The sequence below is a fragment of the Merops nubicus genome, unplaced genomic scaffold (assembly GCF_000691845.1).
Source record: "Merops nubicus isolate BGI_N331 unplaced genomic scaffold, ASM69184v1 scaffold12176, whole genome shotgun sequence".
Taxonomy (NCBI): domain Eukaryota; kingdom Metazoa; phylum Chordata; class Aves; order Coraciiformes; family Meropidae; genus Merops; species Merops nubicus.
This window is the reverse complement of record NW_008612990.1, coordinates 7,051-23,730: the sequence shown is the minus strand read 5'-3', so window position 1 is coordinate 23,730 and position 16,680 is coordinate 7,051. Positions and strand designations below refer to the sequence as shown.

At 47.6% G+C, this 16,680-nt stretch overlaps 1 protein-coding gene across 1 annotated transcript in view; it reads left to right on the top strand.

Moving 5' to 3' along the window:
- SUPT6H (suppressor of Ty 6 homolog (S. cerevisiae)) overlaps positions 1-16,680 on the top strand; it is a 21,837-nt gene that overhangs the window by 2,416 nt on the left and 2,741 nt on the right. Inside the window, 27 exon segments of the mRNA XM_008941742.1 lie at positions 224-497; positions 1,781-1,882; positions 2,347-2,463; positions 2,997-3,086; positions 3,566-3,708; positions 3,967-4,118; positions 4,635-4,733; positions 5,334-5,463; positions 5,570-5,720; positions 6,142-6,296; positions 6,981-7,176; positions 7,473-7,612; positions 7,691-7,808; positions 8,326-8,402; positions 8,570-8,705; positions 9,079-9,216; positions 9,532-9,699; positions 10,219-10,346; positions 11,342-11,549; positions 12,020-12,167; positions 12,600-12,742; positions 13,509-13,649; positions 14,588-14,783; positions 14,917-15,155; positions 15,441-15,554; positions 16,048-16,172; positions 16,622-16,680. The exon segment at positions 16,622-16,680 is cut by the window's right edge and continues 11 nt beyond it. Of these exon segments, the coding sequence (XP_008939990.1) occupies positions 224-497; positions 1,781-1,882; positions 2,347-2,463; positions 2,997-3,086; positions 3,566-3,708; positions 3,967-4,118; positions 4,635-4,733; positions 5,334-5,463; positions 5,570-5,720; positions 6,142-6,296; positions 6,981-7,176; positions 7,473-7,612; positions 7,691-7,808; positions 8,326-8,402; positions 8,570-8,705; positions 9,079-9,216; positions 9,532-9,699; positions 10,219-10,346; positions 11,342-11,549; positions 12,020-12,167; positions 12,600-12,742; positions 13,509-13,649; positions 14,588-14,783; positions 14,917-15,155; positions 15,441-15,554; positions 16,048-16,172; positions 16,622-16,680 (3,887 nt within the window).

Here is a 16,680-nt window from a genome sequence, read left to right as displayed (position 1 = left end):
CCTTTCTCCCCTGGATTTTTTTTTCACAGGGATACCAAACCCAGTACCTTAAGAGAAAAATATGCATGGAAAGCTCAGAGTTGTGTACCTATCCCTAATTTTTTTTAATACTAGGTGCAAAACTAAGGCTTAGACTTGGGTGCTCTGGCCTCTTCTGTGTGGCTAAAAAAAAAAACATTGTGAACTGGACTGTGGGGCTGAACAATAGTGTTTTGCTTTCCAGTGCTTTGCAGGAAGCCCAGGAAATCTTTGGCGTGGACTTCGACTATGATGAGTTCGAGAAGTATAATGAGTATGATGAGGAGATGGAGGAGGAATACGAGTATGAGGATGAGGAGACTGAAGGGGAGACCCGTGTACGACCCAAAAAGACCACCAAGAAGCGCGTCAGTCGCCGCAGCATCTTCGAGATGTACGAGCCCAGTGAGCTGGAGAGCAGCCACCTAACGGACCAGGACAACGAGATCCGCATGACCGACATGCCCGAGAGGTTCCAGGTGAGGCAGGAGGCTGCCAGCGTGCAGGCTGAAAGCATTTCAGCTCCCACTGAGTACAGCAGGCCTGGGACCTGCAGGCCAGCTTCTCACCTGGCTGCATTTTTGGCATCTCTTTTTTCCTCTCTTTGAAGATCTCATCTGCCAAATGTAGAGGCTAAAACTTCTCATTCAAACACATCCGTGGCACTGTGGATGGTCCTGGCTGTGCACGCCTGGTTTTAACACTGGTCGTAGCTTCTCTTTGGCCACTGGGTGCCAGTGTTGCACTCCCAGCAGGGCTTGTGCTCTGTTGAGGTGTTCCTTATGCTGGATGCTGTTGTTCATCCCATGAGTTGTATCTCTAGGTAGCAGGAGTGAAGCTGCAGTGCCCAAGAAGGTTTGCAAGGGTTTTCTAGCCTACCCGTGTGCCAGCCAACACAAAGCTGTTCCCTACAAGGTGTCTCTGTAACATACTTTGATCCAAGTGGCTGTGACTTCTACTGCTCTTGGCGAGGAGTCCTTTTTGTGCTGCTAGGAATCATGCTGGTGTCATCTCTCATATTTTTATCTTGTTTACCAATTTTACCCTGTGATGAGGTTTTCCCTGAATAGTCAGTGTTCTTCGATCTCCCTTAAGTGTATGTTAATGTAATTCTGTGCAGAGGTCTGTTACCTTCCTGTGTAAAATGGGAAGTCTGAAGCTGTCAGCTCTTCCAGAAGGACCATTTTTTCCCATGCCAGTGTGTGTGGCCCAAGGGAATGCTCTTTGTAATGTCTTCTGGCCATACATGGCCTGTTCAGACATCTTGTTGTCTTCATGGATGTCAACGATGATTAGAGCCTTTGGAAAGAGAATTGGCTGGGACTAAATGCCCAGAGAGGGTTTGGAGCTGCTTCATGTTCTGTTAGTCTATGGCTGCAGCAAGAAAAGCAATAACAAGGCTAGAACAGGCACAGATTGGGGGACAGGCATGAGGCTGCAGAGGACTGGGAGTCTGGTGGGAAGTGGAGGTACCCTGACTTGGTCATCACAGGAGATTTCACACCATTGGAGACCTTTCCACAAGCCTTTGACAGAGTTAGTAGCTGCCTTTACCCAGTGCAAAGCTGATGCAGGCTTCCAGTGTGCTCAGAAGGTGCAGACATTGAAGTGCTACTCTTAGCAAAGGCCTGTGGGTGTGGGAGAAAGTGGGACTCCGTAAGCAGCCTGAAGCTCAGAACAATAGTTTCCAGGCTTCTTGAAGACGTGGTAGCACAAGCCCTGGTGTTGCACCTTCCTCTGCTCATCCTGTTCCTTTCCACAGTTGCGATCCATCCCGGTGAAGAATGCTGAAGATGATGAGCTGGAGGAAGAAGCTGACTGGATTTACAGGAATGCTTTTGCCACACCCACCATCTCCTTGCAGGTAAAGGGCTATGCCTGGGACTTCTGTCCTAAGAGGACTTGAAGGTGCTGCAGACTTCCAGCCTGTGGGAGGCATTGTTCCAGGACTCTAAGAGGAATGTGACACCAAATATTCCTTTCTTTCTGGTTTTGAGCAGGTCATTTAAAGTGTGTGTGTCTTTAGTTTTGCATCCATAAAACAGGACAAAAAAGAACACTTGAGATGTTGCAAGAATAATGGTCAAGAATGATTGAAAGATTGAGCTGCCGTGCACTTTGGGCTAAACTAATATTAATCATGATCTGCTTTTAACTATCACTTACCTTGGCCTGGTGCTGCTTCTCCATTTTCCTTCAAGCCAGTCAGGGCTAGGATGCTTTTCTGTGGTCTAAAGTGGGAACACAGTTCCCAGCTAACAAAGACCAGCCTTAGCCTGGGCTGGACTTTGAGGAATACAATCATCACAACGTGTTTCTCCTTTTTAGGAAAGTTCTGACTACCTCGACCGTGGACAAACCAGCAGCAGCTTCAGCCGCAAAGGGCCAAGCACCGTCCAGAAGATTAAAGAAGCCCTAAATTTCATGAGAAATCAACATTTTGAGGTAATTCACAAATTGGTTTCATTGCCAAGATAAGGTCTGAGTTGCAATCTGCTGTTTCAGGCAGTATTAGCATTTAGGGCAGCAAACTACAAGGGACTAAGATACCATTTCTGGCTGCCTCTCCTGTGGCGAAATGGTGCTTTGCTGGAAATTGCAACTCATCTTTTGTGAGCTGTGCCAACGCAGGTTTCTAAGGCCTGTTTGATGAGGCTGCTTTCATCATATCTCCTTGATCCAGGACAAATGGATGCTAAGTGAGATGGAGGAATTTCAGAGTATCCTGAGCCTTGCCTAGTCCATCCAACCTATTCTTTGAGGTGTTGCCTGATGTTGCAGAAGCTTTTTGGTCTATGTGGTGTTTTCTTTTGTGGAATGGTCTTAAGAACTGGGGCATGGCTCACTTAGTACATCTCCCACAGGACTGCCCCTTCAGTTTGTTCTCCTGCATGGAACAGGAGCATTCTCTGGACTCCTGGCTGCCAGGAACAGCCTGGTCTGCAGCTTGGTGGTGATGAGTCTCATTTCTGACCCAGGTCCCATTCATCGCCTTCTACAGAAAGGAATATGTGGAGCCAGAGCTGCACATCAATGACCTGTGGAGGGTTTGGCAGTGGGATGAGAAGGTGAGGACTACATTCACTGCTTGTTGATGGGATAACATTTAAGATGTTTTTCCACCTAGTGTGAGAATTCCAGCAGATTTTGTTTTGGCCATGGATACCCTGAGTGCTTGTTTTTATCCATGATGTTTTTTGCATGTTTGCCATTATGTGATGGTAAATGGTTATCTGACAAAAGAGGGTTCAAAACAGCCCTTCTTCACTGAGTTCTTTTTGTGTACTGACCTTGCCTGCAAGAAGTGCAGGTTCCTTCTCAGCTATCAGGTAGATCCAAACCTCAATGGTTTGGTTTTTTTCTGTTAATGCCATCCATCTCTGAGATGAGGCCTGCCATGTGTGTCACATCTGGGCTTGGCTGTGGGTGAAGATTTTAATGATCATTTTTATGTGATAAATATCTCGGGTCCTGTTTGGGCAGGAATGAGGTAGATGTGGTACACAACTATGGTGCATTTAACTGGAAATCTTTGTTCTTGCATCAGTGGACGCAGCTGAAGATCCGCAAGCAGAACCTGACACGTCTGTTTGAGAAGATGCAGGCCTATCAGTATGAACAAATCTCTGCTGACCCAGACAAGCCCTTGGCAGATGGAATCAGGGCCCTGGATACTACTGACATGGAGAGGTACAGTGCCATGACTTTCTTATATTCATTTCAAAACAACTTAAAATGTGTGTTAACTTACCCAAACAGCACAGGCTCTCTGGTCACTGCAGTGCATTGACTTGAGCCTCCCCACAAAACCAGCCATGAGAAATATTTAAAACTCTTTCTGAAGTTGAACCCAAGCGTTCCTTCTGCCTGATCTGTACCAGAGCAGGTTCCTTGGGTGCTCTGACCACGGCCCAGCTGCAGGCAGGGTGTAACGTGCTGGCTTTGCAGGCTGAAGGACGTGCAGTCCATGGACGAGCTGAAGGACGTGTATAATCACTTCCTGCTGTACTATGGGCGAGACATCCCCAAGATGCAGAATGCTGCCAAGGCTGCTCGAAAGAAGCAGAAGCGTATCCGAGAGGATGGTGAAGAGGAGGAAGGTTTGTCCCTGGATTTGATAGTCTCCTAATTGTGGGCTGGTTGAAAATCCTGGTTTGAAAGAATAGTAAGAAAGCTTGTTGAGAAGTCAGTGTGTTTGCACGGAGCATCTTTGCTGTTCATTTCTGTCTCTGGTTAGTCCCAGGTCTTCCAGGCATCTCTGACAATTTTTAGTTTGCCACACGAGGTGCTGCTTTCTGATGGACTGAAAACCACCCCTCATGGCAGGGGCCAAAGTGAGGAGCAGTCACCTTGGTGTGTGTTTTAATGTGCAACCCAGAGATACTGCTGCTAAATCTGTAAAAGAGTGAAACTACAGAGAAGATGGTGTTTCCAGGGGGGATTTCTAACCCAGAATGATTTTTAAGGCTACTATGACCTTCAAGATGTGTTTGTGGAATTTAGGGACACTGTTGCACAACGTAGGTTGTGTTTAATCCCTTTGCTGTGCTTCTGACACACTACAGCTGTTTGGATGTCTTTGTAAAGAGACCTTGCTAAACATATCCTTCCCATAGGTGAAGGGGAGGATGCAGAAGATGATGAGCAGAAAGGGCCTGAGCTGAAGCAGGCCTCCCGTCGGGACATGTACACCATCTGTCAGACAGCTGGGCTGGGTAAGGGCTGGGCTCCAGCACGCTGAGCTTGCTGTGGCCTCACCTCTGTACTCTTTGGGGTGCTGTGACTTACCTGTAGGAGGGGAACAGGGCTGCAAAAATGATCAGAGGGCTGGAGCTGCTCTCCTGTGAGGACAGGCTGAGAGAGGTGGGGTTGTTAGCCTGGAGAAGTCTCTGGGGAGACCTTACTGCAGCCTTTCAGTACTTAAAAGGGCCTATAAGAAAGGTGGGATCGATGTTTTTAGGGGGGGCCTGTTGTAACAGGGCAAGGGATGATGATTTTAAACTGAAAGATGGGACATTTAGACTAGATGGAAGGAAGAAGTCTTTTACAATGAGGGTAGTGAATCACTGTCCCAGGTTGCCCAGAGAGGTGGTCAATGCCCCATCCCTGTAACCATCCCAGCTGAGGTTGGCCGTGGCTCTGAGCAACCTGCTCTAGCTGCAGATGTCCCTGCTCAGTGCAGGGGGATTGGACTAGATGACCTTGAAAATTCCTTTCCAACCCAAACCATTTTGTGACTGATAGTTTTGCTCAGTGTAAGCTACAGTACCCTCATAATTTTTGTGGTGGTGTTTTGGTTTGGTTTCTTTAACCAGATGGCCTGGCTAAGAAGTTTGGTCTGACACCTGAGCAGTTTGGAGAGAATCTTCGAGACAGTTACCAGCGTCATGAGACAGAGCAGTTCCCTGCAGAGCCCCTGGAGCTGGCCAAGGATTATGTGTGTAGGTCAGTTTGGAGGGATCTTGGTGGAGGACCTGCAGATGTGACACAAGGAGGGGGGTTTGGGGGCATTCTCGAGTCCTAAGCTTTCATGTTGCCTTTTTGCATTTAGTCAATTCCCAAGCCCTGAAGCTGTGCTGGAGGGAGCCCGGTACATGGTGGCTTTGCAGATAGCCAGGGAGCCTTTGGTCAGGCAGGTTCTGAGACAAACCTTCCAAGAAAGAGCTAAAATCAACATTTCACCAACCAAAAAAGGGAAGAAGGTAAGGAAAGAATTTCTGACTTTGTGGGTCACTTTGGGGAAGGATCTAAGTAACACACATGTTCATCTTTGTATCTGAAAACTTCTTCCATGTCAGTGGCAACTCTGAATAAACCTCAGAGCAGCACGAGAGCTGGGCTTTTGCAGAGGACAGCTCAGCAGCATGCTGCATTTTTAGTCTCAGTGTTTCATCAGATCTGGATTCTTGCTGTTAAGATGTTGCCTTCAATTATTGGAACAGTCTCTGTTTCTCTGGGACTGGGAAAGAATTCCACTGTGTCCTGCTGGGGAAGAAAATGCAGACTGGCAGGCATAGGAGTAAAGGGGGTATTGAATAAAAACCATTGTCTGCTACACTATACAGAAGGGTCTTTCTTCATGAATGGCCTCTGTGCATGCTGACTGTCTCTCTTCTCTCCCAGGATATTGATGAAGCCCACTATGCCTATTCCTTCAAATACTTGAAGAACAAGCCTGTGAAGGAGCTGCGAGATGACCAGTTCCTGAAAATGAGCCTGGCAGAGGAGGAGGCACTGCTCACTATAGATATCAGCATTGACATGAAAGGAGTGGAGGGGTGAGTCCTCACTGGCCATGCCATCTGTGCCTTGGCAGAGCTCCTTCATCCAGTGCTGTTAGTGCGCCTCTGTAACCCAAACTGCTCCTAGAAGTCATGGCCTGCTGGTTTCCTGCACCTTAAAGTCAAGCAGCTTCTCAGGGTCTTGCTTTTTTCCTTCCTCTTAATGAAAACTTTAGCAGACAGACATTTTACTCATTTAAAGGCAGACTCGGAAGCCTTTAGGATTTTTGTGAAAGGTGATGCTTTTGATGGGAGGAGTGGCTCATCTCTAAATCTTCCAGGCAGCTCCCTGAGTTTGAGGTACTGCTGTTACATCCCTGTGCAGGAATCTGCCAGTGGTGGTGTCAACAAGAAGGTGTTTAGAGCCCTTCTTCTGCTTATAAATAGCTAAATAAATAGCTTATACTTAGATATTTATTTAGATATTTTTGATATTTATTTAAAAGTATCTAAATATCAATGCTTATCAGTATCTAAAGAGGCAGGGGTCAAGAGGATAGAGACACTCTTATCAGGTTGTGGAGTCTCCTCTGGAGAGATTCCAAACCTGCCTGGACACAATCCTGGGCACCCTGCTCTGGGTGACCCTGGTTTAGTAGGGGGGCTGAATGACACGATCTGCAGAGGTCACTTCCAGCCCCTGGTGTTTTGTGATTCTTTATCTCCTCTCTTTTCTCACAGTTATGGTAGTGACCAGACATACTTTGAGGAAATCAAACAGTTCTACTACCGAGACGAGTTCAGCCACCAGGTGCAGGAGTGGAATCGGCAGCGTACGATGGCCATTGAGCGCTCCCTCAACCAGTTCCTCTATGTGCAGATGGCTAAAGAGTTGAAGAACAAGCTCTTGGTGGAGGCCAAGGAGTATGTCCTCAAGGTGAGCTGCGAGACAGGTGGGTTTGAGTCAGGGCTGGGGTTACAAGTGCTGACAGGCCGTATACAGGCTGTTCTGAAGGAGGAATAGGTGGTAGGCAGGGGTCTGAGTCTGGTTCTTGGCCAAGGATGAGGAGAAATGCAGATGTCTCAGTGGGAGGGAAGATGGGCTTTATGTTACTGGAGACCTGGTCCCAGTCCTGCATTGAGCAGTCCACGACCCTCCCTCTGGAGAAGGGCTATGCCAGAGCACCTGTGGTGGATTTTCTCACTCCTCTCTCCCCTTCTCTGTTCTACCAGGCTTGCAGCAGGAAGCTCTACAACTGGCTAAAAGTAGCTTCATATCGTCCGGATCAGCAAGTGGAGGAAGATGATGATTTCATGGATGAAAACCAAGGGAAGGGGATTCGGGTGCTAGGCATCGCCTTTTCCTCAGCCAGGTAGGAGGAGAGGAATTCCCTCTGGATCCCTGTACAGCTTGAGCAGTCCTCTGTGTCTGAGGGGTCTCTGTCTTGCAGGGACCACCCCGTGTTTTGTGCCCTTGTTAACGGCGAGGGTGAGGTTACAGACTTCCTCCGACTGCCACATTTCACAAAGAGAAGGAACGCCTGGCGTGAGGAAGAGAGGGAAAAGAAGGTGAGCCTTGGTGCAGCTGATGTCAAGATGAATGTCTGCATGTTGCTTTTGGTACCCTTGCTTCCAGTTAGATCCAAATTAAGCTCTTCTGCCCTTCTTATGGGGAGTGGCTGGGCCTTGCCGTTCCTGAGTTTTGCTGGCTTTGGGGGCTGTGAGCTTCTGTGATCACAGCTACCAAAATTTTCTTGCCTTTCCTTGATCACATTATAATAACGAGAGGTTGTGGGACCTACTGGAGCAGGCATTTAACTTCCATTCCCTACTTGCATTGATTTCCTGTAACACCAGAGCATGGTGCTACCAGTCTTTCCTCTGCAGAGCTTTCCTGTTTGTCCTTGCAGTGGTCAGGAGCTGCAAGGCCAGCCTGTGGAAAAGATGTTTAGTTGTGTTCATGTCATGGTGGTAGATCATAGTAGCAGTGGGGGAGGATTTGCCCTGTCAAATAGGAACCAGGACAGGTATCTAGCCTGGTACCCTCTAGCTTTTCCACTCTGATATGTCTCACTTTCCTTTCCAGGCTCAGGATATTGAAACATTAAAAAAATTTCTCCTGAACAAGAAGCCTCATGTGGTGACAATTGCAGGCGAGAACAGGTCAGTCTTTGTGTTCCTTCTGCTTCCCAGTCTCTTTGCAGTCCTTTCCTCATGCTTGTCCACATTTCACTGTTGCTGTCTGTGGTGTGAGGTAACTCGTTGGGGTTATTTCCCTAAGTGATTCCAGGACCCAATTTTGCCCTCTCCCTTCAATCCCCTTTCCCTAGGGATGCTCAGATGCTGATGGAAGATGTAAAGAGAATTGTTCATGAGCTGGATCAAGGGCAGCAGCTGTCCTCTATTGGAGTGGAGCTGGTGGACAATGAACTGGCCATCCTTTACATGAACAGCAAGAAGTCTGAGGTGAACCTTTTGTTACTCCACCTATCCCAGTCACTCATTTGTGCTGTCTCATCTTCCATTTGTTGTGCTGGCCCTGCCTTCCATCATCCGCTGCCTCTTGTGATCCATCTAGACAGTGATGTGAGATGAGCACCAGCAGATCTACAAAGCAGATATTGATGTAGTCTGAAATGAACCTTGCTCAGATGAGTGAATGAGGTGGTTCCATTCCGACTTTCAGCAGAGCTCTTGGGAGCCTTTGACCTCAGCTCTCTTTGCCCTGAGCACCAAACGCCTCTTGTGTTCCATTCCCTGTCTGTTGTTTCATTGTGACTTGTGTTGCAGAAGGTGAGAACACCACCAGAGTTGTCCCTGATTCTCTGGCCTCTTGCAGAACGAGTTCCGGGACTACCCGCCTCTGCTGCGTCAAGCCGTCTCCCTCGCCCGCCGCATTCAGGACCCCCTCATAGAGTTTGCCCAGGTCTGCAGCTCTGATGAGGATATTCTCTGCCTGAAACTCCACCCTCTGCAGGTAAGTTTTCCTTGTGAGATCCTTGGCTAAGAAAGATCCTTTTCTGCAGGAGAAAGTGGCCTGGGAGAGTTTGCTATTGAAGAAAAGGATTCCAAGCTGAACTGGTGCAAGTTCTGCCTGTTCTGTGCCATATTCAGGCTACACAGCACCTGGTTTTTTACCTCCTTTAGCTCACCTGCCTTTAGGCTGTTCTCAGCAGTAACTATGAGGTGCATACAGCTCCTGAGAGCCAGTCTGTGATGTTCAGCTCAGCTTCCTTCTGGCAAAGTGTTGCGTGCCTCTCCTTGCGAGGCTAACGCCTCTCCTTCCTCTCAGGAGCACGTGGTGAAGGAGGAGCTGCTGAATGCCCTCTACTGCGAGTTCATAAACCGTGTGAATGAGGTGGGAGTGGATGTGAACCGGGCCATTGCTCACCCTCACAGCCAGGCTTTGCTGCAGTACGTGTGTGGCCTGGGACCACGCAAAGGCACTCATCTGCTAAAGGTAAGGAGGCTTCTGACCCTGCCAACAACAGCAGTGCATCACCAGTAACGAGCAAGCTGGTGTGATGGCAGCACTGCGGGGAAATGAGTCAGGGTCCCATGTGCCAAATGCAGCTGACGGCCCTGTCAGCATGTGTTTGGTGTGTTACCTCACTGTGCCTGACCCCAAAGCTGTGCAGGGACTTGTGTCCCTGATAAACCCAAGCAGCTCAGCAGATCTGTCAATCCCAGCTCGCTCCTGAACCCGCAGGAACGGGTGCGCTGTGACGCTATCGAGATGCCTCCATGCTGTAGAAAACCAGGCAAAAAGCCAACACTTTTCCTGAGAGCTGTTCCATGTGGAGCCATCTCCTTTCAGACAATGTTGAGACACAGGCAGGGGGCAACAATTTGAGTTGTGATGGGTTTGGTTGTGTTAGATGCTTTGAACACAGCAGTGTTAAGTATGAGTCCTCTGCTTTTCCTGGAGAACTTTTGTGTTTGCACAGCAAGGTTTGTAGGATTACCTCTCTCTCTTCAGATTTTAAAACAAAACAACACACGTCTGGAGAACAGGACCCAGCTGGTTACGATGTGTCATATGGGACCCAAGGTGTTTATCAACTGTGCTGGCTTCATCAAAATTGACACGGCTTCACTGGGCGATAGGTGGGTGCTGGGTTGGGTTCAGTGTCATATGGGGTATAGAGTTAGCATGAGCAACAGGCTGAAACAGCCTCATTCCCTGGAGCCTGTGTTCCCAGGAATTTCTGTGTGGCCCCTCTGATCGCTGGCCAAGTTCAGATATTGCTGGTTATTAATGTGATTCTTAAGGGCAGCTAAACTCACACAACAATGTGGGCTGCAGAACATTAATTATATGGCCTGCTACAATTTGAAAGACCCTTTGTGATCAAGAACAACTAAGCTGAAAACAGTTGTTTTGCAAAGTCCTACCATCAATATTTTATTTTACTAAAGTTTCAAACTTCAGGCATAAGTCATCAATTCAGCTTCCTCTTGAACTAGTAGCAATGCTGGGAAGTCTGTAATGCTTTAAGCTACTGGTAACTAAACAAGATGTGTGTTTGGAGGACAGCAGTAATGTAGTTTCTGAATCTCTGCTTTGCACAGAAGGGTCACTTGTTGGACAAGTGCTTTCTCTAGAGCCAGCAGAGTGTCCTTTTTGCCTTTGAAAAGCAGTCTGAGAAAGAACACCTGGCTGAATCCTTGTGCCAAGTGATCCAACCCCACTAGGTCCTTGGTTCTTGCAGGATACAAGTCCCAGAGATGCAGGGGACAAAGTGTAGCCTCATCGAAACAGCCTGATGCAAATGACTGCACTGTCAGTTGGCAACACTTAATCTGTGTGAGGAGAGAAACTGCAGAGTGATGTGTGCTCATAGAGCAGCTATAGCACAAAAATTCCTGGCTGCACCTTTGCAGTGTGGGAGCTGCAGACTGGAATTTGTCATGTCTTGCCTTGGCTCCTGTTGATTTAGCAATGAAGGGTTCCCCATGCCCTTTGTGTAGAGTAGGTCACTCCATGGGGAGCAGTGGTGGTAGAGCAGCCACACAGCCCATAGTGGTGCTCACCGTGTGCTTTGTTACCGAGCTGAACCCTGCAGAGTCCTTATCTGAACATCACTTTGGTTCTACTTCAGTACTGATGCCTACATCGAAGTCCTAGATGGGTCGAGGGTCCATCCTGAAACCTATGAGTGGGCCAGAAAAATGGCAGTGGATGCCTTGGAATACGACGAGTCGGCAGAGGACGCTAATCCCGCGGGAGCTCTGGAGGAGATCTTGGAAAACCCTGAGCGTCTGAAAGACCTGGATCTTGATGCCTTTGCTGAAGAACTGGAAAGACAGGTGTGCTGGGGGTGCCTGGTGCTGAGAGACAGAGGGGAAGCTCTGCTGTCCAGCTTAGCTTCTTAGGTTTTATAGCTGGTGACTCTTAACCTTTTTAGGAGCTGAGGATTTAGCTGTTGCCGTTGTAAAATATATAAACAGCCATGATGAGTATTCAGTGTCTGGCAATGGCATGTAGAAAATGCTTACAGAAGGTACACTTGGGGCAGAGGAAGGAGGAGGCAGGAGACAGTAGTTAGACTGTTTAAGCTGTTCTCCCTGAAATTATCTGTGGTTTTTTGGACTGTATTGGTACTGGTGACCTCCTCAACAACATCCAGTGACTGAGTTCCACAGCTTGATGGTACCCTGTGCATTCTTTTTTCTTAAATTTACTGTTTGATAAGTTCGTTGAGTTCTTTCATAAGTTGTACTGGATTTCCTGCTCACCTCTTTCCTGCTGTTCATGGCTTTATAACCTTTGAATACAGGGCTATGGTGACAAGCATATCACTTTATATGACATTCGAGCTGAACTAAGCTGCAGGTACAAGGACCTGAGGACCCCATACCGTTCTCCAAACACAGAAGAGGTCTTCAATATGCTGACCAAAGAAACACCAGAGACTTTTTATATAGGTACATCCCTCTTTACATCCCTGGCTTCTGTCATCCTAAGTTGACTTAGGATACGTAAATGTGGGGCAGAAGGATCTTGGTGAGCCTGGTGTTGGGACTGTGCTATGGCTGCATGTATGTGAAACAGCTTTTCAAGTTTCTGGGTAGTCTCTGAACATTTTCATGCACAGCTAACTTAGACTGAGGGAAGTGCTCAGCCCTGCAGCTGGCTTTCAGGTATCCTAAGTTGACTTAGGATATGTAAATGTGGGGCAGAAGGATCTTGGTGAGCCTGGTGTTGGGACTGTGCTATGGCTGCATGTATGTGAAACAGCTTTTCAAGTTCCTGGGTACTCTCTGAACACCTTCATGCACAGCTAACTGAGGGAAGTGCCCAGCCCTGCAGCTGACTTTCAGGTTTTCATGTTTTCCTTCTCTCCTATAACACCACAGGTAAAATGATCATCTGCAACGTGACTGGCATAGCCCACAGGCGGCCACAGGGGGAGAGCTACGACCAGGCAATACGGAACGATGAAAGTGGCCTTTGGCAGTGTCCTTTCTGTCAGCAGGATAACTTCCCAGAGCTCAGTGAGGTGGGGCTGCTTTTCCTAAAGGACCTGTCGTTATCAGGAGTCTGCTATCAACAGGCTTGAGTGCTTTGTAGGGTTCTTGGGCGATAAGGTATCAAAGCCAAGATTGTCTGCCATGCCCCAGGATCCCAACCTGAATGTGGCCTTTGGCTGCAAATATAACCTGTTCCACTTTTGACTGATTGTTTCAGTATAGATTTGACAAGTCCTTAATGGCTACATTATTGATTTTTTAGGGAACTGGGCTGGGAGTGAAAAGGACCTTAGGGCTAAGCTGACTGGTTCTTTGCAAATCCATAAAGCAGGCTTGTTTGTGGTCTAGGATTGTGTTTTATGCAAAGAAACTGCCTGTAACACTGAGAAAAGAAGGTTGTTCTGCCACCTTCTCAGTTTTAAGAACTTATGTGGACTTCCTGCTGCTTAATGAAGCTGTACTTCAGGTCTCTTCTGAACACTGCCAAATTCCAGCCATGGTAATCCATGACTTTCAAACCCTATAGCATTCATTACAAACCAGTCCTAGCTGCAGGCTTGTCTTCTGGGTCTAAAAATGTTCTGACCTTCCTGGTTGCAAAGTTCCATAAGCTGAGCAGAACCAAAGCAAGAAGATTGCATTACTGGGTAGCATTCATTGAAGGCCTCTGTCACCTGCACTTCCACATCCTAGCTGCACCAGTTTGCTAACACAACTTTTAGACTTGTTTGAGTGGGAGCTGGTGGGGATTTTTTGTTTCCATGCTGAATGACTTCTTCTTTTGCCTTGCTTAAGGTTTGGAACCACTTTGACAGTGGTTCCTGCCCAGGTCAGGCCATTGGAGTGAAGACACGTCTGGATAATGGCGTCGCTGGCTTCATCCCAACAAAATTTCTTAGTGATAAGGTGGTCAAGCGGCCAGAAGAAAGGGTGAAGGTATGAAAGCAGTGGATTCTCACCTATCCAGCAAGAGCCTGGAGCTCATACGAAAGATTCAGAGTTTGGTCAATAACACTGTATCCTAAATGACTTTTAAAACATTTTTGTTTAAGGTCTTTAAATCAGCAGCAGGTTCTGGTTAGTGTTCTTCTCCCACAGTGCAAATCTCTCTTGGCAGCTGGTGTGAACCATGTTAATCAGTTAACATGTTGCACTGCAGGAGGATTTATTATAGTCTGGCTAAAGTCTGGGTTTGGGAGACCAGAAGGCATTCTAATGCAGAGCTGCCCTTTGTTTCTGGCTTTCTAAAGAGTTCACAGAACTGCTGTTAGATATGCAAGGGTCACTTTCACTCTTTCATAATTTTTTTTGTGTCTCAGCTCATTTGTGGAGGTCATCAGAGTTGTCCTTGCTCTGGACAGGGATCGGGGTTCTGAAAGAAACAGATTCATGTATTTTTTATCACATGATAAAATAGAGGGTTTACATCCTTTTTGTCTTTTGGGTTCCCCTAACAGTCCGTGCAGGTGATGGATAATCCTGTAAGCTCAGAGGTCTCTTAGCAGTTCTTTAAAGAGCCATTGTTCACTTCAGCATGGTTAACTGGACTAAGACATTGCAGATTTTGTGGTGCTATTTTCCCACTGAAGTAGAGAAGTCCTTTGGGTGACTTCCACTCTGTTTCTGAACAGACTTAACTGCTTTCTTGCACTTTGTGAGGTCCAGTTTTGCTGCAGAGATACCTAAAATAGCAAACTGAGTTGTCTTTAGCCTCCAGATATGCAGTTTTCTGAAGATGGTATCGGTCTGAAGTGGATGAGGTAATTTGTATCTGCTTATTGGCAGCATGACCTCACACAGATGGCTCTGTAGCACAGGGAGGCTGATGTGTGAGCCAGACCTGCAGATCAGCTTTGCCTGCCCCTCTTTCATAGGTGGGAATGACCGTTCACTGCAGGATTATGAAGATTGACATTGAGAAGTTCAGTGCAGACCTGACCTGCAGGACCTCGGACCTGATGGATAAGAACAATGAGTGGAAACTGCCTAAAGACACCTACTACGACTTTGACTCTGAGGCAGCAGATCACAAACAGGAAGAAGACATGAAAAGAAAGCAGCAGCGAACAAGTGAGTCCTTAAATTTCCTCTCCCTCATAATGCCAGCCTCCCAGCATGCTTCAGGAGAATTAACATGCTTAGACATAGATCTACAATAAAGCAGTTCCTCTTGGAAGCCTAAACACTTCACTTTATCCCCTAGCATACATCAAGAGAGTGATTGCTCACCCATCATTCCACAACATCAGCTTCAAGCAAGCAGAGAAGATGATGGAGACCATGGACCAAGGGGATGTGATTATTCGGCCAAGCAGCAAAGGGGAGAACCACCTGACTGTCACCTGGAAGGTGAACGATGGCATTTACCAGCACGTGGATGTCCGGGAGGAGGGCAAGGAGAACGCCTTCAGCCTGGGCTCCACGCTCTGGATTAACACTGAGGTGAGAGCCCTGCAGAGCAAGCCCAGGAAGGAGTGGCTAGGGAAGGAGAAAGGAGTTTGGCTGGGACAGTTTGGCACAGCCTTTAGGTCCTTGTCTCTCAGGCTGTTGGAGAGCAACTTCCATTGTGGTTCTCCACATTCTTAGGCAATATTCAGCTCTTTTCCCCCCCTCCCCTTCTCAGAGCATCCAGCCTTGCTATGTAGGATGTAGATTGAGAGCTGTATGCTAGAATAAAATTTCCTCATTATGCACACTAAATATCTCTTTAAATGTATTTGTTCAAAGGAGTTTGAAGACCTGGATGAAATTGTGGCTCGCTATGTCCAGCCAATGGCTTCTTTTGCCAGAGACCTGTTGAATCACAAGTACTATCAGGACTGCAATGGTGGAGACAAGAAGGTGAGCCTTGTCCCAGGCTGTGGTAGCTTGTGTAGGAGATAGAGGAGCATAGTTTGTTTGTTTCAGGACAGGTCTTAAACTCCTTGAGTGTGGCATGAGCTGGTGCTGAACTGGGCTTTCTGATCTTCCTCTTGCCGCCTGGGGCTTGGCAGTCATTTTCCAGCTGTAGGTCTCAGGGGATTCTGTCTAGGAGCAGGGGATTTAAGACATGGGAGCATGCTGTGCTACAGTGGTGTGCCAGAGCAGCAGAGGATTACCCTGCCAGCAAATTCCACTGAAGGGAGAGTATCAGCTTTCCATGACCTGGTGACATTTGTGCACCAGCCCTGCACAGAAACACTGCTGTTGGTGGCCCCTCTTGGATTTCTGGCTTCATCATTTGGTGGGGGTGAAAGGGCTGACCACAGCATGGAGGGAGATACCCACAGGCTCTGTGTGTTGCTGAAAACATAGGCTCTCCCTGAGCATTTCTCTACTTTCTTCCTCTAATCAGAAGCTGGAAGAGCTACTGATAAAGACCAAGAAAGAGAAGCCAACGTTTATTCCCTACTTTATCAGTGCCTGTAAAGATCTACCTGGCAAATTCCTCTTGGGATATCAGCCTCGAGGCAAACCAAGGTAAGGGAGAGGCAAGCCCAGCATCTGCAGCTGAGCACTGCCACACCTCAGCATATTGCTGCCAGTATCTCTTCCAGCTCTGCCAGTATCCCCATAAGTCACAGCCTCCTGACAGTAGAGGATCCATGTCTAGGAGTAAATCTCACCCAGGAGAGTCCTGTATTTCTAACCAGCTGTACTGTCCTGTGCAGGGGGTGTCATAGGAGTACAGGCAGTGATAGATTTTGCATAGAAAGGCAAGGTGTTTTGGAGTAATAGCTTGAAAACAAAGCGAAAGTCTCTTGAGTAGGTCTGTGTTCATTATCAGTGCAACCGTTGCTGGAGTTTGTAGGCCGTGCCTGTTCTGACTGTGACCTGTTGGTGGGAGGGTGCTGTACAGTGGCAGGTATGGCTCTGGAGCCATCAGCCTGTGTTCTCTTGTGCTCTCCTGCCTTCGCTGCTCCTTGCAGGATAGAGTATGTGACAGTGACACCAGAAGGATTCCGCTACCGGGGCCAGGTCTTCCCCA